The sequence below is a fragment of the Oryctolagus cuniculus genome, chromosome 15, assembly GCF_964237555.1.
Source record: "Oryctolagus cuniculus chromosome 15, mOryCun1.1, whole genome shotgun sequence".
NCBI lineage: Eukaryota > Metazoa > Chordata > Mammalia > Lagomorpha > Leporidae > Oryctolagus > Oryctolagus cuniculus.
Genome location: NC_091446.1, coordinates 13810239 through 13836544, shown reverse-complemented (window position 1 = coordinate 13836544; position 26306 = coordinate 13810239). Strand labels below are relative to the sequence as shown.

Below are 26306 nucleotides of genomic sequence, written 5' to 3'. Positions count from 1 at the left end.
AAGGTGAGGGTGTTTTTATTTTCTAAAAAAGATTTGTTTATTTATTTGGAAGTCAGAGTTAGAGACAGGCAGAAACAGAGAGAGAGAGAGAGAGAGAGAGAGAGAGAGAGAGAGAGAGAGATCTTCCATCCTCTGGTTCACTCCCCAGAAGGCCACACTGCCCAGGCTGAGCCAGACTGAAGCCAGGAACCAGGAGTTTCATTCAGATCTCCAACATAGGTAGCAGGATCCTAAGCACTTGGGCCATCCTCTGTTGTTTTTCCCAGGCCATTAGCAGGGAGCTATATCAGAAGTAAAGCAGCTGGGATTCGAACTGGTGCCCATATGGGATGATGGTGTTGCAGGTGGTGGCTTTACCTGCTATGCTACAATGCTGGCCCTGGTGAGGGTGTTTTTAAATTGATAATTTGCCTATTCTTCTAAAAGTTTCCATCCAGCATTAACACTGTACAATCGTATTTTTAAATTTTGCTTCCAACATTCTCCTCTGAATATAGAATCTCTCACCTTAGTAAGCTGCAGATTTTCCTGTGAAATAACTTCCCATTGGCACGTAGTAGTTGTAGGGACTCAAAAGCTTTTTTGATCTAAGAAAAAGTTGTCTTTTCATTATGAAAAAGCCTTTTTCACTTTCTTTCGATATATTTCATTAAGGGGCCCTCTAGTGGAAGAATCCGCATATAATATGACAACAGTTGCTGCTTAAGGATTTGAAAGCCTATGACACTATATTTTATTCATTAAAAAAAATCTGTATGTCCTGAGGGTAAAATGCTCATAATTTAAGTTCTCACTCAGGTTAAACTTCTAGTCTGGAATCAATATTGAAATATATAAGAGATTACATATACATGATTATTATGTTTAAATTGTTTTCTATCCCATTATCGTTTGTTGCTGTTAAATTAACTGTGTGGATGAGCATGTTTAAAATAGAGGGGATTTTATCTTATCCCCAAAAATATATCGAAACAGAAGCAGTTGAGTTCCGAAGGATTTACCGCTTTCATAGATGGGCAAACACAGATGTGGACTGGAGAGAACTGTGGTGGGAGCCAATGCGACTGTTCTTGTGTGGTGGTCAGGTCACTGTCTCCGTTACATGGGGTCTGTAGAACCTGCTCTCTGGAGTTGGTTTCAAAGCAACCCTGCAGATGTGGTCATCCATAAAGACCCTCCTCTCCTGAGCACTGATTCTCTCCTTAACTAAAAAGAAAAGTATTATGAATGACAACTACTTTTAAATCTCATTAGAGAGCTAATTTGACTTGACAACAGTTGTTATAGTTTGAATAGAATATAGCTCTTGAATTCATACAGATGTTTACTCTCCAGTGTCAAAATTTAATGGCACTAAGAGGCTAGAAACTTAATCCAACTGGGGCACTTAGAGGACAAATCTAGTGGGAGATCTTTAGGTCACTGAGGAAGTGCCCAGGAAGTCAGTTATCACGAGAGGGTTGGTTGTTAAGGCCCAGTTGGGTCTGGGCACTTCATCTGCTTCCTAGCTCACCATGTGAGCCTTGCATCACAGGTAATCTGCCATTGCTAGCCCCCATCCTCTTACCAGATGCCTAATCAACAGAGCCACCTGATCCCAGGTTGTGAGCATCCAAAACTACAGCCAAAATAAACCTTCTCTCTTCATAAGTAGCCTGTCCTAGGTATTTCATTGTAATAAACAAAAAAAAAACACTAATTCATTCTGTTTAAAATGTTATACCTAAAGCAATATAATTATTCTTTTAAATAGAATTTCATGCATTAATATTTATAATTTTAATAAATTGATGTAATTCACATAAACATCAAATTGATTGTATTATAATTGTATTAAAGGAACCCTCATGGAATAATGAAAAGCTAAATTCAGTTATCAGAAAGAGTTGCTTGAATTCCATGGGTTTAAGTCATTACTTTCATTATTATTTTCTCAAATAAATTCTTCCTAATAGGAAGTTCCTGTAATGCTGTTACTATTAAATTTAACTGCCTCTTCATAGGAAAAAGACAAGATAATGACCTGTGACAATTACCTTAAGAGTTATACCTCTTATTTTTTAAATATAACTAATAAAAATTCAAGGCTAATGAGTATTTGGAGTGCTCTTACATCTTCGCATGGGTGGACTCAAATCCCACTTTTTCTCTGTAGATACTATTGTCAAGTTATCCTAGCAAATCAAGGATCTAGCGATTCCTTGCACATACTATTATGGACTACTTCTGAAGCATTTTACTCTCCAGAAGTGTCTTCAGAGATTGGCACCACTGGAAACCGCTGGGCTCCCTCTCTCCCAGGACGCTGCAAAGGGGGCAGATGAGGGCATCAATGATGAGCATGATTGTTTTCTGTTGATGCCAAAATTGGAATTGGCAGAGCGCGTTTCACACATTAACATCACCTGAGACTCTAAAGTGCTTTGGTGATCTCATTCACATCCATGTTCATTCAATTAGCCATTCCCAATGTCCCAATTCCATGCTGCAATTTAAGTGGAATAAAACTTGTAGAGCTCAAACTTGCATAATTAATTACAGCCAGCTTCAATTTCAGTCCGTCACTGATGCATAAATGCGGTGTCCGTTACTCAAGAGTGTCAGGGAAGGAGGGAAGAGCCTTCCAGTTCATGTTTCCTGGATAATCAGTTCAACCTGGGTGGACTGCAGAGCCCCCCACCCACCGAGCCACCTGTAGGCTGGCAATGACTGCCTGTTTCCTGTTACCTTGACTAACAACACTGTCAACTTTATAGGTTAACATCACATGAATTACTCCCAGTCTCCAAATGGGTTATGGATTTTTAAAAAAGATTTATTTATTTATTTATTTGAAAGTCAGAGTTACACAGAAAGAGGAGAGGCGGAGACAGAGAGAGGTCTTCCATCCAATGGTTCACTCCCCAGTTGGCCTCAATGACCGGAGTTGCACCGATCCAAAGCCAGGAGCCAGAAGCCTCCTCTGGGTCTCCCATGTGGGTGCAGGGGCCCAAGCACTTGCCAAGCACTGCTTTCCCAGGCCATAGCAGAGAGCTGGATCAGAAGTGGAGCAGCTGGGTCGTGAACCAACGCCCATATGGGATGCCGGTGCTTCAGGCCAGGGCATTAACCCACTGCGCCACAGCACCGGCCCCATTATGGATGTTTGAAGAACCATCTCCCTGTCACTTCCATTTGGTGTTAACATCTCTCATCTCTCTTTTTGTGGTTTCCCTGAACTTCTCCAGGAAAACGTGGTTGCCTTCTGATGTCCTGGAAGAGATACTTGGTACTTGGCGTTTCCATGAGGTTTATATGCTGGAAAGTTCTCCTTCACAGCTGGGTTCCTTTTATGGCAATCGCTGGCAGACTCTTGGTGATGCAGAGAACCGTCTAATCCCCAGAAATACACACTCTTAGGTATTTGCAGCAGCTGCCCTTTATTGTGTGCTTACCATGCGCTAGGGACCGTGCTCAACCTTACATGCATTACTTCAAACATTCCCCCCAATAAGTCTGCAATGACATTGCCATTACTGTTCCCATTTTACAAATAAAGAAACTGAGGTTTAAAGAGGTAGAAGTGAATTCTGAGAGTTTCTTCTATAACATAGATGGCAAATTAGGAGATTTCACTTCAGAAAATGGTATGGGGGTCTTGTCTCATACATAGAACCGTATTTACCTGATGTTTATGGGCACATCCATACTCACAAAGGCAGTGTGCCTGTGCATTTGACCTAACATGTAGGTAGAGTAGGAAGGTTTCAGCCACTGCTCTCAAGGGAGGATGGCCAAGATCTTAACAATGCCAGCCTCCATAAGTAGGAGCCCACAGGCCTCAGTCCACCATATCTCCTATGGGTTCAGATTGGCCAAGGAGGGCTGCACTGCTTTACCCAAAGAAAGGGGATGAGATGAGCATGCTTCGTGCTGTGACGTGTGCTGCAGTGTGACAGGCTGCACACAGCCTGGTGCTGCTGAAGACCCCTGCTTCCTTAGAGTATAGGGTGGTGACACATTGACTGGTGGTGCTGGTCAGAAGCTAACTGTGGCAACACTTAAGCAATATGGGGCAGTTCCCTGCATACCCAAAGCCGGGTAAAGATTTTCTCCCGATAAGGCAGAAACATCTGGGGTCAAGTGACAGCTCAGCACCCAGCTGCCACCCAGAGCAGTGTTCTACTATCAGGGTACTGATAGTCCAAAGAGGCAAAGCCGGGTCTCAAGACAGCTGCTTCTCCAGCAGTGTAAATGTGTGCTTCGGAGTCGGATCTGCCCAGCAGGAGGAGACCTGAAGATGCTATTGGTGCTATACTGGTAGTAGAGGCAAATCGTGTGCATGCCGCTCCCAATACCCTAGAATGGCTGAGTTCATTGACCCCGGTTTCCATTGTTTGAATGGAAATTTTATTAACTTCACCTCCCATTGAAGGTACACCCTGTTTGGGAATAAATCAGATTGAAGCCATCATGATCAATATTTCACAAACTTCACTGTACATACCAAGACCCCTGGAGAGCCTGCTAAGAGCAGATTCTAATTCATCTGGTCCCAGGTGATACCAAGGATGCTGGTCCATGGACCATACTGGAAGTAATGGAAGTCTAGATTTCCTCCTAGTAGAAGAAAGAAATATCACTTGTAAAAAGAATTCTGTATTTCACTTTGTAGACAAAGACCTGGTTTGGGATCACATAAAACCATTATGTGTATAGAGAGATTTTCCCAGGAAAATGTTATGTTCTGCCAAACTTGCTCAATATTTGATATTATCTAGCTTGTATTTTATTTAATGTTTAAAAGGACTTCAAATGTTGTTTCAAAGATTTCCAGCGTTCTTCAAGGATTCTACTAGGGTGAGGGAAGGTAAGAAAACTGTTGGAGAAGGTATGCTTGTTATAAATGTTTCATTGAGCTAATCTTTAGATTGCCCATTATTGAATTAGACTCCTGAATGAATTAGTCTCTCTAAATTTTTTCACACTTTTTTTTATGGTCTGACCATTTGAAATGGTTATTGGGAGCTACAAAAGGGGATATAAGTCACAAATTACCTTCATGACTGTAATATCTCCCAGTGTTATTTTTATCCAATTGACAATAACCTTCCCCATTGTTAAATCCTGAACAGGATACTAACTAGAAAAAAATGACTGTCACTAATATGTAATGAAGCCCAATTGCCTGATAGAATTTATGGTATGTCAACACTTAAGAAAAGGTTTCACTAGTAGTTTTCTAATGCAGATGGCTTGGTGGTATGTCCTTGCCTTTCCAGGAAAGTTTAATTGAGGAAAGTATTTGTCATGACATGGCAGTGACTAAGGGGTAATAACATCCATAAAGAAATAGAAAAAAAAAAGAAATAGGATGCTATTTCCAGTAATTTTTATGACTCATACAATTTTCTGAATACTGTGTGCATTTAAGAAATACTTTATATAACTACTTATCCAGGAAAGGAAATTTTAGATAAAATTTAATTTAACTTTAAACTAAATTTAATTTAACCTCAATTATCCAAATGACTGAATCATCTGAAATACTTTTCCTCTACGTTGGTTGATATGCTCTAGACAGAGATGTAGTCACCATAGTAACAAAGAAATGTAATTTGCTTCATTATTTAGTGTTGTGTTAATTGTGATTTTCATTACATAATTAAGTACTTATCAGTAATTTCTTATGTTTTGATGTGTTTACTAAATTCAGATGATGATATACACAATTTCACAATTTAATTATCATATATGTGGTAAGTGTATAATCAGAGATCAGATCTAGTTGGGAAAGAGGCAGAGAACCCCCTTTGTATCTAAGATAAAGCATAGACTCATAGTCTCTTGTTCAAAATAGGCAATATTTGCTGACAGCTGTTCATTCTGTGTGTCTTGCCTACAAAATAGTCTTTCAATAGATTTCATTTCCTAAACACTATTATTATCACTTTTCTCCTCCCAAATAGAGATTACTTGAGGCTGTTCCAGTTCCCGAGAAGATAGGATTCCAAGGGCAGACATTTGGCCTAATACTTAAGCCTCCAGTTGGGATACCAGCCTCCCATTTCAGAGGGCCTGGGTTCAAGTTCTGCCTCTGATCCTGATTCCAGATTCTTTTTAATACACACCTTGGGAATCACAGGTGATGGATCAAGTAGTTGGATCCCTGCCATCAATATGGGAGACCTGAATTGGGTTTTAGGCTTCTGGCTTTGGCCTCTGAATTGGGGCTGTTACAGGTATTTGGGGAGTGAGTTAGCAGAAGGAGCTCTCTTTGTGAGACTGCCCAGATGGGTTATGACACTGGTCTATTGGCTGCTGAGGCCTGAGAAATGGGACAGGCCAATATCAAAACACTGAAAATACTGGGAACACTAGTATTTTGTCCATACGTTTCCACAGACTTTCTCAAATGGTTAAGTTATGGGTGATGATGAAAGAGATCCTGTATGATACCAGGATTCTACATAACATTGTGTCCATCAATAGTGGGTATCAGCAGTTTGGAAAGCACAGTAGAACTTGGACTCTAAACTACTAGACAATACAAACATGAATGTCTTTACATTGAAGTTAGGTTTGATCAGCTTAGAACCTAACCTTTATGGAGTAGTCAGTCTGTTGGCTGGCATCAGCATGGCCTGGGACATGCAGCTCAGCATTGCCTCACAAAACTCCCGAGCAGTAGTGCCATAGCTCCGGGCCATCCTGCTGGGGGGATTATGATTTCAGTCAGCTCCTCAGCCCGTACATTGTGTCACTGTTTCCCAAATGTGTATCCATCACAGTCACCAGGGGAGGCTCGTAGAAACGCAGCTTCATTCTCACCCCTGAAGAGTCTGACTCTGTAGACCTGGGTGCATCCCAGGAATCCAAATTTTGTGAAGTGCCCCATGATTAGGAGACACTGATGTATGTGTCGCTTACTTCTGTTGAGTATATATTTTTTGATACTTCGCATAAGGCTATGTGTGGACAGGATAAACTCAGTTTTCAGAGCATTCAGTAATATTGACTTCAAACAGTTGTGATAGTAAGATCCTAAAAGCCTTGAGAAGAAACTCCCCAAAAGTTAGAGAGGCCTGAGATAGCTCCCGGAAGCCAATAGTTGGCAGGATAATGACTCCACCCAAGAGACATCCATATCGTAATTCCCTGAATCTGTGAATATGTTGTGTTACGTGGGCTAAAGGAATCAAGGTTGTGAAGGTATTAAGATTGGAAATCAAAGGACTTTAAAATGGAGAGCTTTTCTGTATTACACATTGGAACCTGTGTTGCAGATTGCAGGTAAATCTCCCCTGTGGGGTTGGTGAGTGTCACAATAACAGAGCTGCAGAAATCACACTTGGAGAAGGCTGTGAGATTAAAGGATTTGTTATACTTCCAGTGGTGGCGGGGGTGTGAGGGAGTCACAGCAAGCCCAGAGAGCCCCATGTCACCTGGGAGCTTGAAGTTTGGTCACGTAGGCAGGGGGTGGGCAGAGCATGGGCTTATGCCTTTGTTGAGGGTATTAGATGGAGTGGCTTGTGGCACGCAGGAAGCATCATCATGGGTAATTTGAGTGTAACTGTCAATGTAGGAAGAAGGGAGGGGTTAAAATGGGAGCGTTATCATGAAGTTATTACTTGAATATACGTGTTAAATGCAGACACCACAAAGTTGGCACAAGTTCAAAACAAGCAGATGGGTTCCTAAACTCAGGGAGCCACTGGGGCAACAAAGACCAAGTTCACATTACAGGTGCTGCATTATCACTAAGGTCCTTTACAGTGGAAGATCAAAGTAAGCAAGGGAGGATCAGAGCGTTGGCACCTGGAGGACTTGGCTCAACATGGCTGATTTTGAAGGTGGGAAGAGGCCATGTGTGAGGAATATGGGGACTGCTGGAGGCAGGGAAAGGCAGTGAGACACTGCTCCCTAGACTCTCCAGAAGGAGTGCAGGCTGCTGGCTGACACCTTGGTGTAAGTCTAGTGAAACCCTGTTCAGACCTTTGACCATCAAAGCTGTAAGGACAAGAGAGTTGTATTGTTTTCCTCAACTAAGTCTGTGCAAATTTGTTCCTACAGCAATAAATATATACAAACCTTTTAGTTTTTATGATTATAATGATCCACTTATGGTGGGGTTTGTACCTTAGGCAACTTGCTTTCCTTCCTTCCTCCTAGCCCATAGCCTCCATTGCTAATTTATCTTAGTTGTCTTCCCTGGGATCATAGATGTGACTCTTCTTCTCAGGCACTTCAGCAGAGAGTTTGTTCAGACGTGGAGTAGCCAAGACTCAAACTGACACTCTGATACGGGATCCGGGCATCCCAAGGGAAAGTTTGACCCACGGTCCCCCATACCCTTTCCATTCAAAGCAATTGTTGCCCCAGCATCACTTCATTACCAGAGAACAGTTTGTGTGTCTAATATATGCTCGTGTAGTTTGTCTGTAGTTGTATATTCTCATATTAAATTTGTATTTTACAGTATTCTGAGTATGTTGAGTCATAGTCTCATTTTGAAAAGGGGGTAATGGGGCCAGCACTGTGACACAGTGGGTTAAAGCCCCAGCCTGCAGCACCAGCATCCCATATGGGTGTCGGTTCTAGTCCTGGCTGCTCCTCTTCTAATCTAGTTCTCTGTTAATGGCCTGGGAAAGCAGTGGAAGGTGGCCAAAGTCCTTGGGCCCCTGCTCCCATGTGGGAGACCTGGAGGAAGCTCCTGGCTCCTGACTTCGGATCAGCTCAACTCTGGCCATTGTGGTCATTGGGGGAGTAAACCAGCGGAATGAAAGACCTCTCTCTCTCTCTCTCTCTCTCTGACTCTACCTTGCTCTGTAACTCTGTCTTTCAAATAAATAAAATAATTCTTTAAAAAGAAAAGAAAAGGGGGTAATAAAAAGAATCACTAGATTAGCATGGCTCATTGAAGTGAAAAGACTATGATGAAAACTGTAACACAAACACCATAGCTCAGAATAAGCTCATGAGCCAAAATAGTGGTCAAGTTTCCATTGAGAATCACACATATGAATCTTTACGTCTTGAAACAAGTGACAAAAGTGATGGTGCTAATAGGGTATATAATATTAAACAGTTAAATTTGGATCATTCTAGATCTAGATTCATTTGTCTATATAGGGACTTGTATACTACTCCCAGTTTGTGGTGGTTTCAGCCATAACTGTTTACCCAAAGTGGAGTTTATCATATTGCTGTTTTCATAGTATATTCAAATAATGCCTGAGTTTGTTAAAATAAGTAAATTTAGTGTGCCCCCCCCAGAAGAAGTAACAATTGTGCTTTCCAGAATGAAATCCATTAATCTTGTGATTAAAGGTAGAACTCAACCCAAGACTATGAAGGCATTGTTCAAAACTACATCTCTTGTAGTGGAAACTGTTATAATTCACATTCTCATAGAGAAGCCTATAAAACCAGCAACAATGATAACGATACATATTATTTTTGGAGGGAAAGCAATCAACTATCTGACAAGTTATCTCATAAAATGGCATTGTTGGATATTACGTAATATGATTAGCACATTGTGTAAAGCTTTTATTCAGAGTGTCCTAGAGAGATGTCTCACGTTAAAATTGGATGACCCCACTCATGGGTAGAGTAGGAATTGGTTCCTAGCACACACGGCCCAGAGAAAAGAGCTTTCCACATTTGTTGTCTGGTTGCTCACCTTGAGTGACTATTTTGTGAGCCAAAGCACAGACTGAGGGGATTCACTGGGGTCAGTAGGAACAGAACACCAACTGTGTTAACAGCAAGTGAGAGTGTTCAAGGTTATCAAGCTATGACGTGTGGCAAAGACTTCTGAACATCAGAGACCAATTGGTGGTCAATTAAATGTATTGTTGTCCCAATTGAGTGTTTAATGACAATGTGAAAACTGGAACTACTGGAGGGCTATTTCCTGATCAGACCACACCTATCCAAATCATTGTTTTCACTTGTGTTCTTCATTATCACCAGTTCTCATTCTTTTTTTTTTTTTTAAGAATTATTTTATTTATTTGAAAGACAGAGTTACAGAGAGAGGTAGAGCCAGAGAGAGAGAGAGGTCTTCCATTCTGCTGGTTCACTCCCCAAATGGCTGCAACAGCCGGAGCTATGCCAATCCAAAGCCAGGAGCCAGGAGCTTCTTACAGGTCTCCCACATGGGTGCAGGGGCCCAAGGATTTGGGCCATCTTTTACTGCTTCCCCAGGCCATACCAGAGAGCTGGATTTGAAGAGGAGGAGCCAGGACTCGAACTGGCACCCACATGGGATGCCGGTGCTGCAGGCTGGGACTTTAATCCACCGCACCACAGCACCAGCCCCACCAGTTCTCATTCTTACCTTGGAACTTTTTGATTAGCCCATGTCCACAAAACATGTTCTTCTGTTGGTCTCAGTGAAACCACTTTGTCTTGTCTCCTGCATCCTCACCGACTGCTCCTTCTGAAAGTCCTCATTTCCCTGAGCCTACTGCCTAGTCTCCATCTTTACTCAGACTCTAATCATGCAGTTCATTCTCAACACGCCCACAATGGAACTTGATCACCCTCCAGCCTTCTCCACTGATATGCAGCCCTTCCCGTCTTAGTTGGTATGGCTGCCTTCCAGTTCCTCAGGCCAAAATTTTGGGGTCATAGTTAACTCATCTCCATTTCCTGCATTCACATCTGAATCCTACCTGCAAATCCTGTCAATCCTGTCTTCAAATCTGTCTGGAACCTGGATAAGTCTAAACATTTCAACTGCATATTTGAGAAGATCCTGGATCTTCATCATCCTAAGGACCTGCCACAGTAAACCAGAGTCAAGCTCTGACTTTGGAGACACACAGAAAATAACCACGTGGGTGACTCAAAGAATTCACAAGTGAATGAGTGAGTGAGTTACCAGGATTAAAACATCAAGAGTGAGTTAATTCACAGAATTATCTGGTTTTCAACCACCCTTAGTAAGATTCAATTCAACAAATAGTTTCTAAGAACTCATTAGGAGCAGAACATACTACTCTTTTTCAGTGTACTAAACTATTACATGCAAGAAAATATGCTCGATTTTAAAGCAGTTCAATGAGTTTTGAGAAATTCATATGCCCTTGTAAGCAATTAAAATAAGTACTTCTATTTTTTATAAACATAAAAATTTCTCCTATTTTCTAAATAATTCTTTAATTCAACTTCAGCTGTAGGCAGACACTGATCTTTTCACTGTCATTTAAGATTAGTTTTACTGGGCCAGTGCCATGGCTCACTGGGTCAATCCTCCGCCTGCAGCGCCAGCAACCCATATGGGCGCTGGGTTCCAGTCCTGGTTGTTCCTCTTCCAGGCCAGCTCTCTGCTGTAGCCCGGGAGGACAGTGGAGGATGGCCCAAGTGCTTGGGCCCTGCACCCACATGGAAGACCAGGAAGAAGCACTTGGCTTCTGGCTTCTGATCAGAGCAGTGCTGACCGTGGCGGCCACTTGGGGAGTGAACCAACGGAAGGAAGACCTTTCTCTCTATCTCTCACTGTCTATAACTCTACCTGTCAAACAAAACAAACAAAAAAAGATTAGTTTGCCTGCTGTAGAACTTCATATAAACATGTATTGATTTTTATCTATGTTGTTGCATATCTAATATTCATGCCTTTATATAACTGAGTAGTATTCCATTCTATGAATATAGCATGATTTTTTAAGTTTATTCAGCAATTTATAGACATTAGACATTTGAGTTGTTTCTATCTTGAGGTATTATAAATAGAGCTGCTAAGGAAATTCATATAAAGTCTGTTATGGACATATGTTTATATATCTTGAGCAAATATTGTGGAACTGCTGGTTCATAAAGAATTTTTATAGGAAAATTAAAACTTTTGCAACTGTCTGTGAATTTGGCACTCCTACTAGCAATTGAATTGTTCCATCTTTGTTATGGTCAGATTTTTGCCTTTTTCTGAGTGCCCATGGTATTTCATTATGGCATTAAGTGACATTTCTCTGAAGAATAAAGACACTGGGGCCAGCACTGTGGCACAGTGAATAAAGCCAATGTCTGCAGTGCCAACATTGCATATGAGTGCCAGTTCCCGTCCCGGCTGTTCCACTACCGATCCAGCTCTCTGCTATGACCTGGGAAACAGTGGAAGATGGTCCAAGTCCTTGGGCCCCTGCACCCACATGGGAGACCCAGAGGAGGCTCCTGGCTCCTGGCTTTGGATCAGCACAGCTCTGTCCATTGCAGCCAATTGGGGAGTGAACAGCAGATGGTAGACCTTTCTCTCTCTGCCTCTCCTCCTTTCTCTGTGTAACTCTGCCTTTCAAATAAATAAATAAGTATTTAAATAAAGAATGAAGACATTGCATGCTTATTTCCCATTCACATATCTTACTTACAAAGTGGTTGTTTAAATTCTTTGGCTATGTTGTATTATGTGTCTTATTATCAATTTGTAAGAGTATTTTCCATATTCTAGATGTACATCCTTGTTTAGTAAATTTATTGTAGTATATTTCCATGTCTCTGGTCTGCATTTTCCTTTTCTTAATAAAATCTTTTAAAGAGTAGCATTTCTAAAAAAAAAAAAAAAAAAAAAAAAAAAAAAAAAAAAAAAAAAAAAAAAAAGTGAAGTTTCCAATTTTCATGAAGTTTAGTTTATTTCTGTAGAATGCTTTCTATTTCTTAGCTAAGAAGTCTTTGCCTACTTGAAAGAAGCAAACATTTTCCTCCTATGCTTTTTAATAGAAGGTTTAATTTTAGCTGTTTCATTTAGGTCTATGACTGTCAGCACTTTAAATAAGCCATTCCATTGTCTTCTGGGTTGCTGGTTTCACTGATAAGTCTGCAGTCATTCTTACCTTTGTTTTTCTTGAGCATGACATAATTTCCCCCTGCCTGCCATGGGTCTTAATGATTTTTTAATCGTAGGTTTCACAAATTTTTAAAATTTATAAATCTTTCTATTTGAAAGGGAGGGAGAGATAGCACTCCCATCATCTGGTTCATTCTCCAAATGGCTGCAACAGCCAAGGCTAGACTGGGGCTGAAACTAGGATCTGGGAATGCAATCCAAGCCACCCATATGGATTTCAGGAACCCAATTACTAGAGCCATCACTGCTGCCTCCAAGTGTCCAAATTAGCATTAACATGGAGTCAGAAGCCAGAGCCTGGAATCAAACCCAGGTTCTCTGATGTGGGGTGCAAATGCTTCAACCACCAGGCTAAATGCCCACTTCTGGTTTTAGCAACTTTACTATGTTGTAAATTTGTGTTGTTTGCACTGGATTTATGCAGCTTAGGATTCTTTAGTTTCTTGGATATGTGGATTCATGTTTTAAAAATCAATATTGGATGTCCTTAGTCATTATTTCTTCAAATATTGTATTTGACACTTTCCCCCAGAACTCCATTTATGTGTATTAAAATGTTTATTATTATACAGGCCACCAAAATTCTTCAAGTTTTCTGCACTTTTTTTCTGTCTCCAGTATGGGCAATTTCTATTGCCTTGGCTTCAGTTTTCTGATCTATTGTTTTTTATTGTATTATTTTTTCTATTAAATCCATGCTTTATATTTTCTGTTTCTCATGTTTATATTTTCTTTTCTTTTTATTTTTTGGACAGGCAGAGTGGACAGCGAGAGAGAGACAGAGAGAAAGGTCTTCCTTTTCTGTTGGTTCACCTCCCAATGGCCGCTGCAGCCGGCGCAGGAGCCAGTTGCTTTTCCTGGTCCCCCATGTGGGTGCAAGGCCCAAGGACCTGGGCCATCCTCCACTGCACTCCCGGTCCACAGCAGAGGGCTGGACTGGAAGAGGAGCAACCGGGACAGAATCCAGCACCCCGACTGGGACTAGAACCCAGGGTGCCGGCTCCACAGGTGGAGGATTAGCCTATTGAGCTGTGGCACCAGCCTATATTTTCTTTAAATCTTGAATATATTTATAGTGTCTTGAAGTTCTTGTCTGCTAATTTTATCATCTCTATCAATTCTAGACCTTTTTATTTAAGCTGATAAATCATATTTTCTTTGCCTGCCTAATAATTTATGATTGGGTTCTGAACACTAATAATTTTACAGTAATTTTCTTTCTGTTATTGTTGTAAGGGTAGGCAGTTAATTTACTTGCAGATCCACTTGATGTGAGGTTTGTTGTTACGTTTTAAGGCAGGTTGAGATTAGTCTTTACTCAAAGGTTATTTCAGTCCTCTTGCTAAGGCATGGCCCTTTATTATTCTTACTGAATGCTCTCTGATCATTCAATGGAAGTTCTAACTCTGTTGGACTGAACATCTCCCACTCACGTGTGAGCTCCAGGAATTGTTTAGTTGTTCATCCCCTAATGGGTACTGTACAACCAGTCTTGTGGAATCTTATTCTTTCCCTGTGTAGCTTAGCCTTCATCCTAAGCCTCAAGTGGAACCAGTTTCCCGAGCTTTTCGCCGCTGAAATTTCCTCTTCTCCAGTAAACCACTCCACCAATTCCAGCTACGTTATCCTCCCTGAACTCTGATTTCTGCCTCCTCAACTCAGTAAGTCCAACCTGATTTGCTTAGGCCTCCTTCTTTGTGCTAGGATCCAAGAAGTATCTCTAGGTAGGTAACTTGGAGTGTTTAGCTATGTCATCTCTTTCTTTCTTTCTTTTTATTTGTTACAGTCTTGAGATGCCTAATGTCTAATTTCTGAAAACTCTTGATTCATGTATTTATGGTAAAAGGGAAAGTCTGATAGAATTTGTTCTGTCATGGTTAGAAGCTGTTATCCCTATGCATGTAATCTTTAATGTTTATTTATTTATCTTACTCTGCTTTTTAGAAAGAGAGAGAGAGAAAGAGAGAGAGAGAGAGAAAGAGAATCTTCTATCTGCTGGTTCACTCCCCAGATACCCTCCACAGCCAGGGCTGAGCCAGACTGAAGTCTGGAGCTCAGGGTTCTGTCTGGCTCTCGCACATAGGTGGCAGGGACCCGTGTATTTGAGCCATCATGTGTCTACTCCCAGGATGCATTAGCAGGAAACTGGATTGTAAGCAGAGAAGCTGGGATGTGAACCGGCTCTCCAATATGGAATGCAGGTGCCCCAAGTGGCAGCTTAATTTACTGCACTGCAGTGCCCACCCCATTATGCTTATAATTTTTAAAACAGACTTTGCTACTTGCCTTGCAGGTTGATCGTGAAGTGCATATAGTATGACAGCTTCTACCTTAGCTCACCCCTCTGAGTCTATCAATATTAATTATTGGGTGTACAAAAATTCTCAGGAATGCATAGAAAATATTTTGAAAAAACTGCTAATATTGTCATATTTTCCCTTTATTGTTTTCCTTTCTCTTTTGAACTTTTCCTCTTTCATTACTCTTTGCAGTATTCATGCTGTGATATCTGTGTCTGTTGAATTTTGCATTTCTATTTATTTGCTCTACTGCCTTCTCAGTAACATTTGGAAAAGTCTTATCTCATTCTTTAAGCACAATATAATTGCTTCCATTCCAAGCCCTTTGAGAGTTCCTATTTTGAAAGGAATTCAGAGTGCCTGGAAAATTAGGTAAGTGGCTGTACAACAGGGTAGGTCAAGTTGTAAGCTTCAGAGAAGCTAAATGGATCTGAAAAGCCTCATTTGTGATGTTAAGTAAAAGAAACTTGACCTAGAATTGTGCTATCCAATGCAGTAACTGCTAACCACATGTGACCATTGGCCATTTTGCTGTATGACTACTGCCATATGTTGAAATGACAATATTATATATACTAGATTATATCAATGCTTAAAATTAATTTCACAAGGGCCACACTGGCGTGGTAGGCTAAACCTCCACTTGTGGCGCTGGCATCCCATATGGATGCCTGTTCATTTCCCGGCTGCTTCTCTTCTGATTTGGCTCTCTGCTTACCACCTGGGAAAGCAGTAGAAGATGGCCCAAGTGCTTAGACCTCTGCACCCACATGTGAGACCTGGAATGTGAGACCTCAGTGGAGCCATTGAGGTCATATGGGGAGTGAACCAGCATATGGAAGACCTTTCTCTGTCTCTCCCTCTCTCTGTCTGTAACTCTATCTCTCACATAAATAAATTTTTAAAAACTTAAAAAATTAATCTTATATATTTCTTTTTACACAGTTTAATTTGGCTGGTATTACATTCCCCCCCCCCCTTTTTTTTAGAGCTAGATAGTGAGAGAGAGAAACAGAGAGAAAGGTCTTCCTTCCGTTGGTTCACCCCTCAAATGGCTGCCATGGCCAGAGCTACGCCGATCCGAAGCCAGGAACCAGGTACTTATTCCTGGTCTCCAACGCGGGTGCAGGCACCCAAGCACTTGGGCCATCCTCCACTGCCCCCGCCCCAGGCCACAGCAGAGAGCTGGACTGGAAGAGGAACAATCAGAACTAGAACTCGGCACCCATGTGGGATGCCGGCTCCACAAGGCAGAGGATTAACCAAGTGAGCCACGGCACCGGCCCCTTGTAGTATATTCCTATTGGGCAGTGCTGTTCTAAAAAGCATGGAGGTGGGAAAGCCTAGTCTGGGATTTTAAGAAAGACAGTATCATGGACAGTCTGCATTTTACAACTCGCTTTCTGGCAGTATGTAGGGGGCAGAGACAAGAGGGGACTGTCTGAAGATAAGGAGTGGAGTGAGAAGACTACGGTTATGGCCCAGGAAATAAATTAGTGTCAAATTCAGTGTCACAAAAGTTATGTTTCTATGTGATAAAAATTTCCACTTGTACAGGAGAGGTAGGAATGCAAAACAATAGATTATACAAAAGCGTGCATATGAGCTTGTTTTGAAAACAACATACCACATGCATACACACCAACACTCACAGCTCTTACTATATTCATTCTTGTGCATGTTTTAGATCAATTCTAGATTAACATAGTCTGAAAAACCATGGCCTTCTGTGGATTGACACAAACAAGTTATTTGGAACTGGTGGAAATAATTTGTCCCTCTATGCTTAGCTCTGCTACCTACCACCCTTGTATCCCTGAGAAGGTAACTTAAACTCTGAGTTTCAATGTCTTTGAAAGAAAAATAGCTAAGATTCCACAGGTTTTGTGGGAGATTAAATACAAAAGCTTCAGAAATATAGAAAACTAGATAATGAATGTGTTAAAAATTTTAGGTATGCTTGTTATCCTATTCCGCCAAGTAAATCACTTTCCTATCTACCAGAGAAGGCTTCACCATAACCATCCTGCCTGCATCTGGATCAGCTAGAGTCCTTGACATTGGCAGGATGGTTGCTCGGAAAGATGTGAAGCAAACACCCGGAGATCCTCATCACCTTTTTATGCTCAGGGAAATTCTGTATCCTCAGGTGAAAATGCCCTTCCCATCGCTGGCCCTGATGTTTGCCTGAGCCAGATAAGGAAAGTACAGGCCAGACTTTGTGAAGGTTATCTAAACGACACAGCTTTCTCTAACATGCTTGTTATCAGGGTACACAGGTGTTCTAGGACCTTTCTTTCTCTCACCCAAAGCTTGGTATCACAAAGTTGCCATAAGCAGCGTCCAAACATAAGTGAATATTTAACTCCTTTGCAAATATAACTAGATTTGAAACTTCCAAGTTTGGCATTTTCTATTTGTAAGCCCAAAGGTTATCAGGTCAGAGTTGAGTCAATGTAAAACCATGCTCTATGGAATCAGGGATATGGGATTTTTCTTCTATAAGATCCCACCTTTCAATGCCATGAGATCCGTGGGGAGGGCTGCCATGGCTCTGTCAACTCAGGGCCCACCTTCTGGCCTACAGTTCCAAGATGTGAGGAGCAACAGGGCCTGAAGGAAAGCAGAGCTCTGGCTGTCGCTCCCCTCACCATTGGTATTTGGAGTCTTCCAGAACATTGAAGTGCACCTGGGAGTCTGGGTAATGCGGAATGAATTTTTACTAAATATTGGTATATACGTGGCCTCATATTGTCTTGAAACAATGGTTGCCACCAGGGACTAAACTTTAAAATTCCCATAAAAATTCACAACCCATGATTGGGTGCTTGCTAGCTGAACCATTCTTAGAACTTGGAGAAATGGTATATAATCAATAATCCCTATTTGCTAAAATAATGTTAATTTCTATAATCCTGAAATCATAGTGACTTAAAATAAGGGAAGTTCATTTGTTGCTAATGAAAAACCACAAAATAGGTGTTCATGATTGCTGAGTGGCTTTCTTTTCAAAACCCAGGCTCCTCCTTGGGGTTCTGCCAGATTCAGTATATGGACTTTGAGATGGCTGTGCTTCTCTCCACCAAGCATGGGAGAGAAGGTCCATGGAAGACCATGTATGGGTTTTCAGGAACATAATTCAAACTGGTACCATCCATGTACTACTTATCAGTGCCAGCAGTGGGCCTGTGGCTCCATCTTCCTGCAAAGGAGGTTGGGGAATGGAGTCCAGTTCTATTTCCTGTAGGAAGTGGACAGCAATCTCTGCCACCTGTTATACAAATGGATACTCCCAGACAGCACACCAGTCATCTGAATGAAACCATGTGATAAAATTCCCTGCCCGTTAGGCAGAGTCATTCATTCAGAGCTCACATGATAGACTGCTGATTGTGTACCATGACCTTCATCCCCTTTATGTATTTGGGCAGCCAAATCTTCCTGACATATGCTAGGTTTTGAACCTGTTTCACTTTACAAAATACCTCCCCATAGACTCTAGTCTCTATCTCAGAATATGGCCCTAATTCCATAGTCTACATAAAATAAAGATTGCCCTAGTGATGGATTAAATTTTGTACCATCTTGAATGTCAATTTATAAACCTTGTGTAATTTAATAGTTCTCACAAATTTCAATTACTGCATAATACACCCAGAATGAACATTGGTTTCTATAGGGTCAACACAGTATGACCTCGACAGTACTATAGAGATGCAAGAATTCAGTTCTTGGAAGCTTCTGAGGATTTTTTTGTTTTTGTTGGTTTGGGGCTTGTTTTGCATAAAAGAGGCACAGGTAGTTGTTACTATAGCAATTATGCATAACAAATTGTTTCTCATATTCATTTCCTCATTTGTTCATTCATTCAATGGGGATGTGATGAGGGCCTCTTATGTAGATGCTTTGCTGAGACAAAAAGCCCAGAGAATTCCAGGCTTCTCTAAACCTGTGTCCCATAACTGATTGTCATGGATTTCAAAGGAGGGAAATTCTGAAGGGAGTACTTCCTAGATGGAAGAGAAGAACCAGTGTAGATAGAATAGGAGAAGTCTCCCTGAGAAGGGGCTAAAATTCAAGATCCAGAAGATAAAAATGTGCCCTGTCTTCCATCCATGGTATTCCTGTACTCCTTCCCTTCCATACTACTGCTAATATTTCCCTTGCCATTCTTGAATGATTTCATTCACAAATAGTTTGTTGAATTTTTTTCTTTACCTGTACACTTTTACCAGGAACTAAATGAGTATTTGACCATTTTTGATCTACCAGTGTGGCAACTTTATATGATTCAATCCATATCTCTGGTATTATTCTATATCTATGACTATTGCTGAAGAGTTCAGTTCTATTAAAATTATGGTATCACTTTTCAGTCTTTTGTAAGAAGAAATTTTAATTTTGTTTACATTCTGCAAGAGTTTTATCTTTTTATCAATACATAGTAATTGTACCTATTTATGGGGTGGGATGTGATAACTCAAGGCATTCATACTGATGAAATCATGATAATTATCTCATTATTTATGTTTGGAACCTTTGAGTTCCTCTTTTCTAATTCCTTATTAAATATAAGATATGTTATTGTGAAGTAGAGTCAAGCTACTGTGCTTTGCAACACTAGAACATATTCCTTCCATATAACTTTCTCTTGGTACCCATTATTCAAATAAGGTACCCCTATCCCACCCTCCCCAACTTCTGATAATCACTATTCTACCTTCAGATCTACTTATTTTCAAGCTTCTACATATGAGGGAGGTCATGTGATATTTGTCTGTGCCTGGCCTCCTTCATTAATATAGTGTCTTCCAGTTCTATCCATTTTGCAGCAAATGAATAATATTACATAGTGTATATATACCACCTTTTCTTTGTTTTTCTATTGATAGGCATCTACTTGGATCAGATCTTTTCTGTTGTCAATAGTGCTACAATAAATATGGACATATATGTGCCTCTTTGGTATGTTGACTTCATTTCCTTGGATATATACCCACTGTGGGACAACATGACATCTGTATTAATTTACATTCCCAGCAGCAGTGCTTAACAGTTCCTTTTGTCCACATCCTCACAAGCATTTGCTATTCTTTGTCTTTTTAATAATAAATGGAATGAGATGAAATCTCATTTTGATATGTCTTTCCCTGATGGATAATGATATTGAGTATGCTACAATATATTTTTGGGCATGTCTATTTCTTCTTTTTAGAAATGTTTACTCAAGGGCCAGCGCCACTGCTCAATAGGCTAATCCTCCACCTTGGGGGGCCGGCACATGGGGTTCTAGTCCCGGTTGGGGCACCAGATTCTGTACCAGTTGCCCCTCTTCCAGTCCAGCTCTCTGCTGTGGCCTGGGAGGGCAGTGGAGGATGGCCCAAGTCCTTGGGCCCTGCACCCCATGGGAGACCAGGAGAAGCACCTGGCTCCTGGCTTCGGATCAGCGAGGTGCACCGGCCGCAGTGTGCTGGCTGCAGCGGCCATTGGAGGGTGAACCAACAGAAAAGGAAGACCTTTCTCTCTGTCTGTCTCTCTCTCTCTCTCACTGTCCACTCTGCCTGTCAAAAATAAAAAAAGAAATGTTTATTCACATCATTTTCCGATTTTAAAATTAGATTTTTTGATATTAAGTTATTTGAATTCCTTATATACTCATATGGTGGCTATCAATCCTGTATCAGACTAATAACTTGAAAACATTTTTCCATTCTGTATGTTGTCTTTTTACTCTGTTGATTGTTTTCTGTGCTTTGTAGAAGCTTCTTAGTTTGCTATAATCACATTTATATATTTTTGCCTTATAATTGCCTGTATTTGGGGGGTATTATCCATAAAATCATTGCCTGTAATAATGTCTTAATGTATTTCCACTATATTTTCTTCTGGTGGTTTCACAGTTTCAGGTCTTACATTTAGATCCTTGATCTATTTTGAATTGCTTTCTTTACATGGTGAGAGGTAGGAGTCAAGCTTCAATCTTTTGATTGTAAATATTCAGTTTTCCCAGCACCAGTTATTGAAGAAGCTGTCCATTCTCTCTTGTACCTTTTTGCATCTTTGTCAAAAATCAATTGACTGTAGATGCAAGGGTTTATTTCTGCAGTCTCTATTCTGTTCTATTGTTCTCTGAATCTGTTTTATTTTTAAAAAAGATTTATTTATTCATTTGAAAGGCAGAGTTACAAAGAGGCAGAGGCAGAGAGAGAGGTCTTCCATCCACTGGTTCACTCTCCAGATGGCCCTAACGCCTGAAGCAGAGCTGAGCCAATCCAAAGCAAGGAGCCAGGAGCCTCCTCCGAGTCTCCCACATGGGTGCAGGGGCCCAAGGACTTAGGCCATCCTGCACTGCCCTCCCAGGCCGCAGCAGAGAGCTGAATGGGAAGTGGAGCAGCTGGGAACCAAACCAGCACCCATATGAGATGCCAGCACTGCAGGTGGCAGCCCCACCCATTACACCACAGCTCCAGCCCCTCCGCATCTGTTTTAGTACCAGGCTGTTTTGGTTGCTATAGTTCTGTATTGTCTTGAAATCAGATGTTGTGATGGCTAAAGCTTTCTTCTTTTTGCTCAAGATTGCTTTGGCTTTGGGGGCCTTTTATTTTCCCATGTGAATTTTGGGACTTTTTAAAAAATAGTTCTGTGAAGAGTGGTACTGGTATTTTAATGGGGATTGCATTGAATCTGTAACTTGCTTTGGACTTAGACATTTTAATATTGTAACTCTTCCAATTCATGAGCAGGGGAGGTCTTTTTCTTTTGGGGGTCCTCTTCCACTTCTTTTATTAGCACTTTATAATTTTCATTAAAAGTTCCTTTACTTCCTAGGTTACATTTCTTCCGAGATACTATAAGCTTTTTGTAGCTGTTGTGAAGGGGGGTGCTTTCATGACTGTTTCTCAATACATTTGTTACTGGTATGTAAAAGTGCTTCTGACTTTTATATGTTGATTTTATATTATAAAACTTTTATGAATTTATCAGTTCTATGTCCATCAGTTATTAGTCTAAAGGGTTTTCCCTTTTGTTAGCTTCTTTTTGTGGGAAAAAACTGCTTTTTTATAGTTTTTTGGTGGTGGTTGTTTCCCTATCTTGCTTGGTAACAGGAAATGCTAGCTTCATGGCATAAGTTTAGAAGGGCTCCTTTCCATCATTTTTTTGGAATTGTTTGAAAAAAAATAGTGTTAGTTCTTCCTTAAAAATGGTATAGAATTCAGGAGTGAAATCATCCGGTTCTGGACTTGTCTTTGACGGGAAACTTTTTATGACTGATTCAATCTCGTTATTTGTTTCTGATTTGCTCAGGTTTTTTTGTGTCTTCATGGTTCAGTTTTGGTAGGTTACATGTGTCCAACACATCCATTACTTTCAGGGTTTCTAATTTGTTGGCCTATCATAGTAGTCCCTTGATATCCTTTGTATTGCTGTGGTATCAGTTTCAATAGTTCCCTGTTCACGTATAATTTTATGTATTTGAATCTCTTGTTCTTTCTTGGTTAGTCCAGCTAAAGATTTGTCAATTTGTTTACCTTTAAAAATGCAATACTTTGTTTCATTGATATTTGGTATAATTAGTCTGTATTTCATTCAGATTGAACTTCATTTATCTCTTTTATCCAATGATGAGGTTACTGATTCCACTGCTGGGTTCTCAGCAATGCCATTGATTCCTTTAGTTAATTCATTCATTCTTTGCTTTGTGTTATTGTTGAGGAATAAATTAATTCTGTGGACTATCAAAGTAAAATGTCAGGTGCTATGGTAGAGGAGTGAGCTCTTTGGAGAACGGCTTCTATTTCACTGTTTCTGAGTGAAAACCAAGGTTCTACAAAAACTACATGAGCTACTGAGCTGTTAGTATTTGCTTGCAAAACTGTTGCTATCAAATCTGGGAAAAGAGTTTAGCGTCACACTTAACCCACAGACCGACACGGAGAATTATAAACTACAAAAAAAGTGGAAAGACTACATATTTAGCTACAGTGACATGATGGTGATTTTGAGCATTATATAATGACATTGGAAGAGAAATTTCCATTATCTACCACATTCTGATCTTCCCACAAGTACTTGCAAAATGTCATGTATTCTATCAATCTAGCTTTATCTGTGAATAAAATTAGAAATAGATCCTTGGAAATTTCTCTCTTTTCATGCCACTTTTCCACAGTACTGCTCAAAAAGAGATAAGGTTCGCCTATAAAAAAAAAAAAAGGCCTTCCGGTGATCTGGTTGTGCGCGGAAACTGCAGAACTGCCACGGTGAGTCGGGAGCAGGTTTTGCAGGGCTGGTTTATCAGAATTGTCTGTTTTCCCCCAGAGGTACAGATGAACTTGCATTGTGCCAATCTTTTCAAAATGTATGTAGCCAGACCTAATCATGTTGACTTTATGCAGATGCTGCTGTTTTGGAATATTTCACTGCTGCTAGGCGTGGTGGCAGGTAAGAAAAAATATATGGAGCTGGGAGAGACTCACTGCTCAGTCCTTCCAAGAAGGCATGGGATTGCTGCGTTGACTCCTGCAGGAGACAGATGGGTAAAAGGAGGGTGCCTGGGGAAGAACACAGGCAATTTGAGAATGGCTGTGGGTCAAGCTCTAAGACACCCTGTTAAAGTTCAGATAAACAACTAATATTCCAGACAAACATCAAAATGTGTCAATTTTGTGCCAAAAATATCTGTTGTTTATCTGAAATTCAGTCTTGTTTTTTGTTTTGGTTTTGGTTGCAGCATCTAGCAACCTTCACTTGGAGTCAAGTGAAGGGTTTGAACCATGTGTCTGCCGCCTACAACAATAGTACCCTGAGCAAATTCCATACCTCTCTGTACTGGGGTATCTTTTCATGAAATGCGAATGACATCACCCCTTTCATGGGATGGTTGTGAGGCTTACGTAAGATAAGTAAATCACTGGGCCCAGCACTGGGCACATGGTAAGTGCCCCTGTAAGAGCAGCTACTCTTACTCCGGTTGTGAGTGTAGATTTTATCATCCTCAGGAACCCTTCCAATAGTTCTTCCTTTGTGTGGTAATAGCCAAGCATAGGGTTATGGCAAAGCATGAATCTTGTTAGACTGTTTCTGATCAGCTTCTTCACCCAGGCACCCAGGAGAGGCTCACACATAGACAACTAAACGTTTAGTCAGGGTAGCAATATGAGCTGGTGGTCCTTGCCTGACACAGTATCTCCAGCCAAAGACCAAAACCACATGACTAGAGACAAGGCTGCGCCACTCTTGGGCACCACTAACTCATGACTCAAGGAAGACACACAGGTGAGGACTAAAATGAGCCTCTGGACGGGGCTGAGCAGACACAGAGGGAATGAGGTGACCTGCGGAGCGATCGCCTGTCTTTCGCGGAGCCTTGGTCTCCTGGGGCTTCTCTGAGTGGAGATTAGGAGGGTGTTCGGGAAGCAGAGGATGCAAATCTGCTACAAAACATAACTGAGCTCCTATTTTGGCTGAGAGACTATGACAAAGAGCACTCTGGTCAAACTGATATCTTCCAATCACTTCTGGGTAACTGCAGGAAGTGAAATCTGCTACGACAGACTCGGCTGCTTCAGTGATGATGTCCCGTGGGCCGGCACTGCAGAGAGACCCATCAAAACCCTGCCCGAGGACCCGAAACATGTCAACACTCGCTTCCTCCTGTACACAAATGAGAACCAAGACAGCTACCAGGTAAGAACGCTCACTGTTTCCGTGACTGAGTGCCAGCTGTTTCATGGAATTACAATTCTAAAAACTCAAGTCTTCTAGAGAGACAATCAGGTCATGCAGTCAATTTCTAACGTTGAAGAATTTCAGGGCAGTGTACTTAAGTATTATTTTATGTAACTTGTTCATAACAGTCCACTAATTTCATATTCTTCTTGTGCTATGTACAGATTACCATTACAAAAATATTCCAAATATGGGGCTTTACATATATAAGATATATGTGTATTTCTATTATGATTTATATGTAGAGAGGGTCTCCAACTTATGATTATCTGACTTAATGATTTTTTTGTTTACTTTGGGATTGTGTGAAGCCAACATGTATTCAATAGAACCTGTACTTTTATTTTAACGATTTGATTTATTTGTTTGAGAGACAGAATTACAGACGGAGAGAGGGAAAGACAGATGGCTGCAACAGCCAGGGGTGGTCTAGGCTGAAACCAGGAGCCTGATTCTAGGAGTTTCTTCTGGGTCTTCCACGTAGATGCAGGGGCCCCAGCACTTGGGCCATCTCCCTCTGTTTTCCCAGGCCATAAACAGAGAGCTGGATTGGAAGAGGAGCAGCCGGGACATGAACCAGCACCCACGTGGTAGCAGGCACCACAGGCAGAGGCTTAGCTTACTACACCACAATGCTGGCCCCATGTACTTTGAATTTTATTCTCTCTCATGGTGCTGGGCAGCTTCAGTGAGCCATAGCTCCCAGTCAGCCACACGATCATGGGAGTAAACATCCTCACCACCGTATCAGGGCAGACCTGTTATTCCAAGCTGAAAAACTGAAAACATTTTAAGATGACAGGAAAGTAGCAGCTTAGCAGTGCTTGTGGATAGCTGGGCTGTGAGGGGAGAATCCTTATTCACAAGACTCCTGACTCCCAGCAGCCTCTTCTCTCCCACCCCTCCTACGTACATGTGGTTCTGGTAAATATTACGGGAGACTTGACCTGAAACACTTCTCTCCCCAAAACAGGAACTCACTGCAGACGCATCAACGATCAAAAACTCCAATTTCAAAACAAATAGAAAAACCCGCTTCATCATTCATGGATTCATAGACAAGGGGGAAGAGAGCTGGCTGCATGATCTGTGCAAGGTGAGACGCGGTCATCTCTCTCCTTTTTTTTTTAAGTGGTATGTAAATCACTCTTTTTAAATTTTTTTTAAAATTTATTTGAAAGGCAAACTTTACAGAGAGAGAGGGAGAGACAGAGAGAGACAGAGAGATCTTCCATATGCTGATTCATTCCCAAATGGCAGCAATGGCCAGAGCTGGGCCTGTCCAAAGCCAGGAGCCAGGAACCTCCTCCGGGTCTCCCATGTGGGTGCAGGGTCCCAGGGACCTGGCCAACTTTCTCTGCTCTCCCAGGCCATCAGCAGGGAGCTGGATCAGAAGTGGAGCAGCTGGGACTGCAACCGGATCCCATATGGGATGCCAGCACACC

At 41.2% G+C, this 26306-nt stretch overlaps 1 protein-coding gene across 3 annotated transcripts in view; it reads left to right on the top strand.

Annotated features, from left to right (window-relative positions):
- The window catches only part of LOC100339265 (pancreatic triacylglycerol lipase), a 103709-nt gene that overhangs the window by 60169 nt on the left and 17234 nt on the right, over nucleotides 1-26306 (top strand). For 2 of the 3 annotated variants that reach the window (XM_008270572.4, XM_070058308.1), the window contains exons 2-4: nucleotides 23529-23574; nucleotides 24665-24819; nucleotides 25835-25957. In XM_008270572.4, the coding sequence (XP_008268794.2) occupies nucleotides 23529-23574; nucleotides 24665-24819; nucleotides 25835-25957 (324 nt within the window). Of the gene's footprint in view, nucleotides 1-17684; nucleotides 17834-23528; nucleotides 23575-24664; nucleotides 24820-25834; nucleotides 25958-26306 lie in introns of those variants that run through there. The other variant, XM_002718760.5, reaches the window with a different exon arrangement.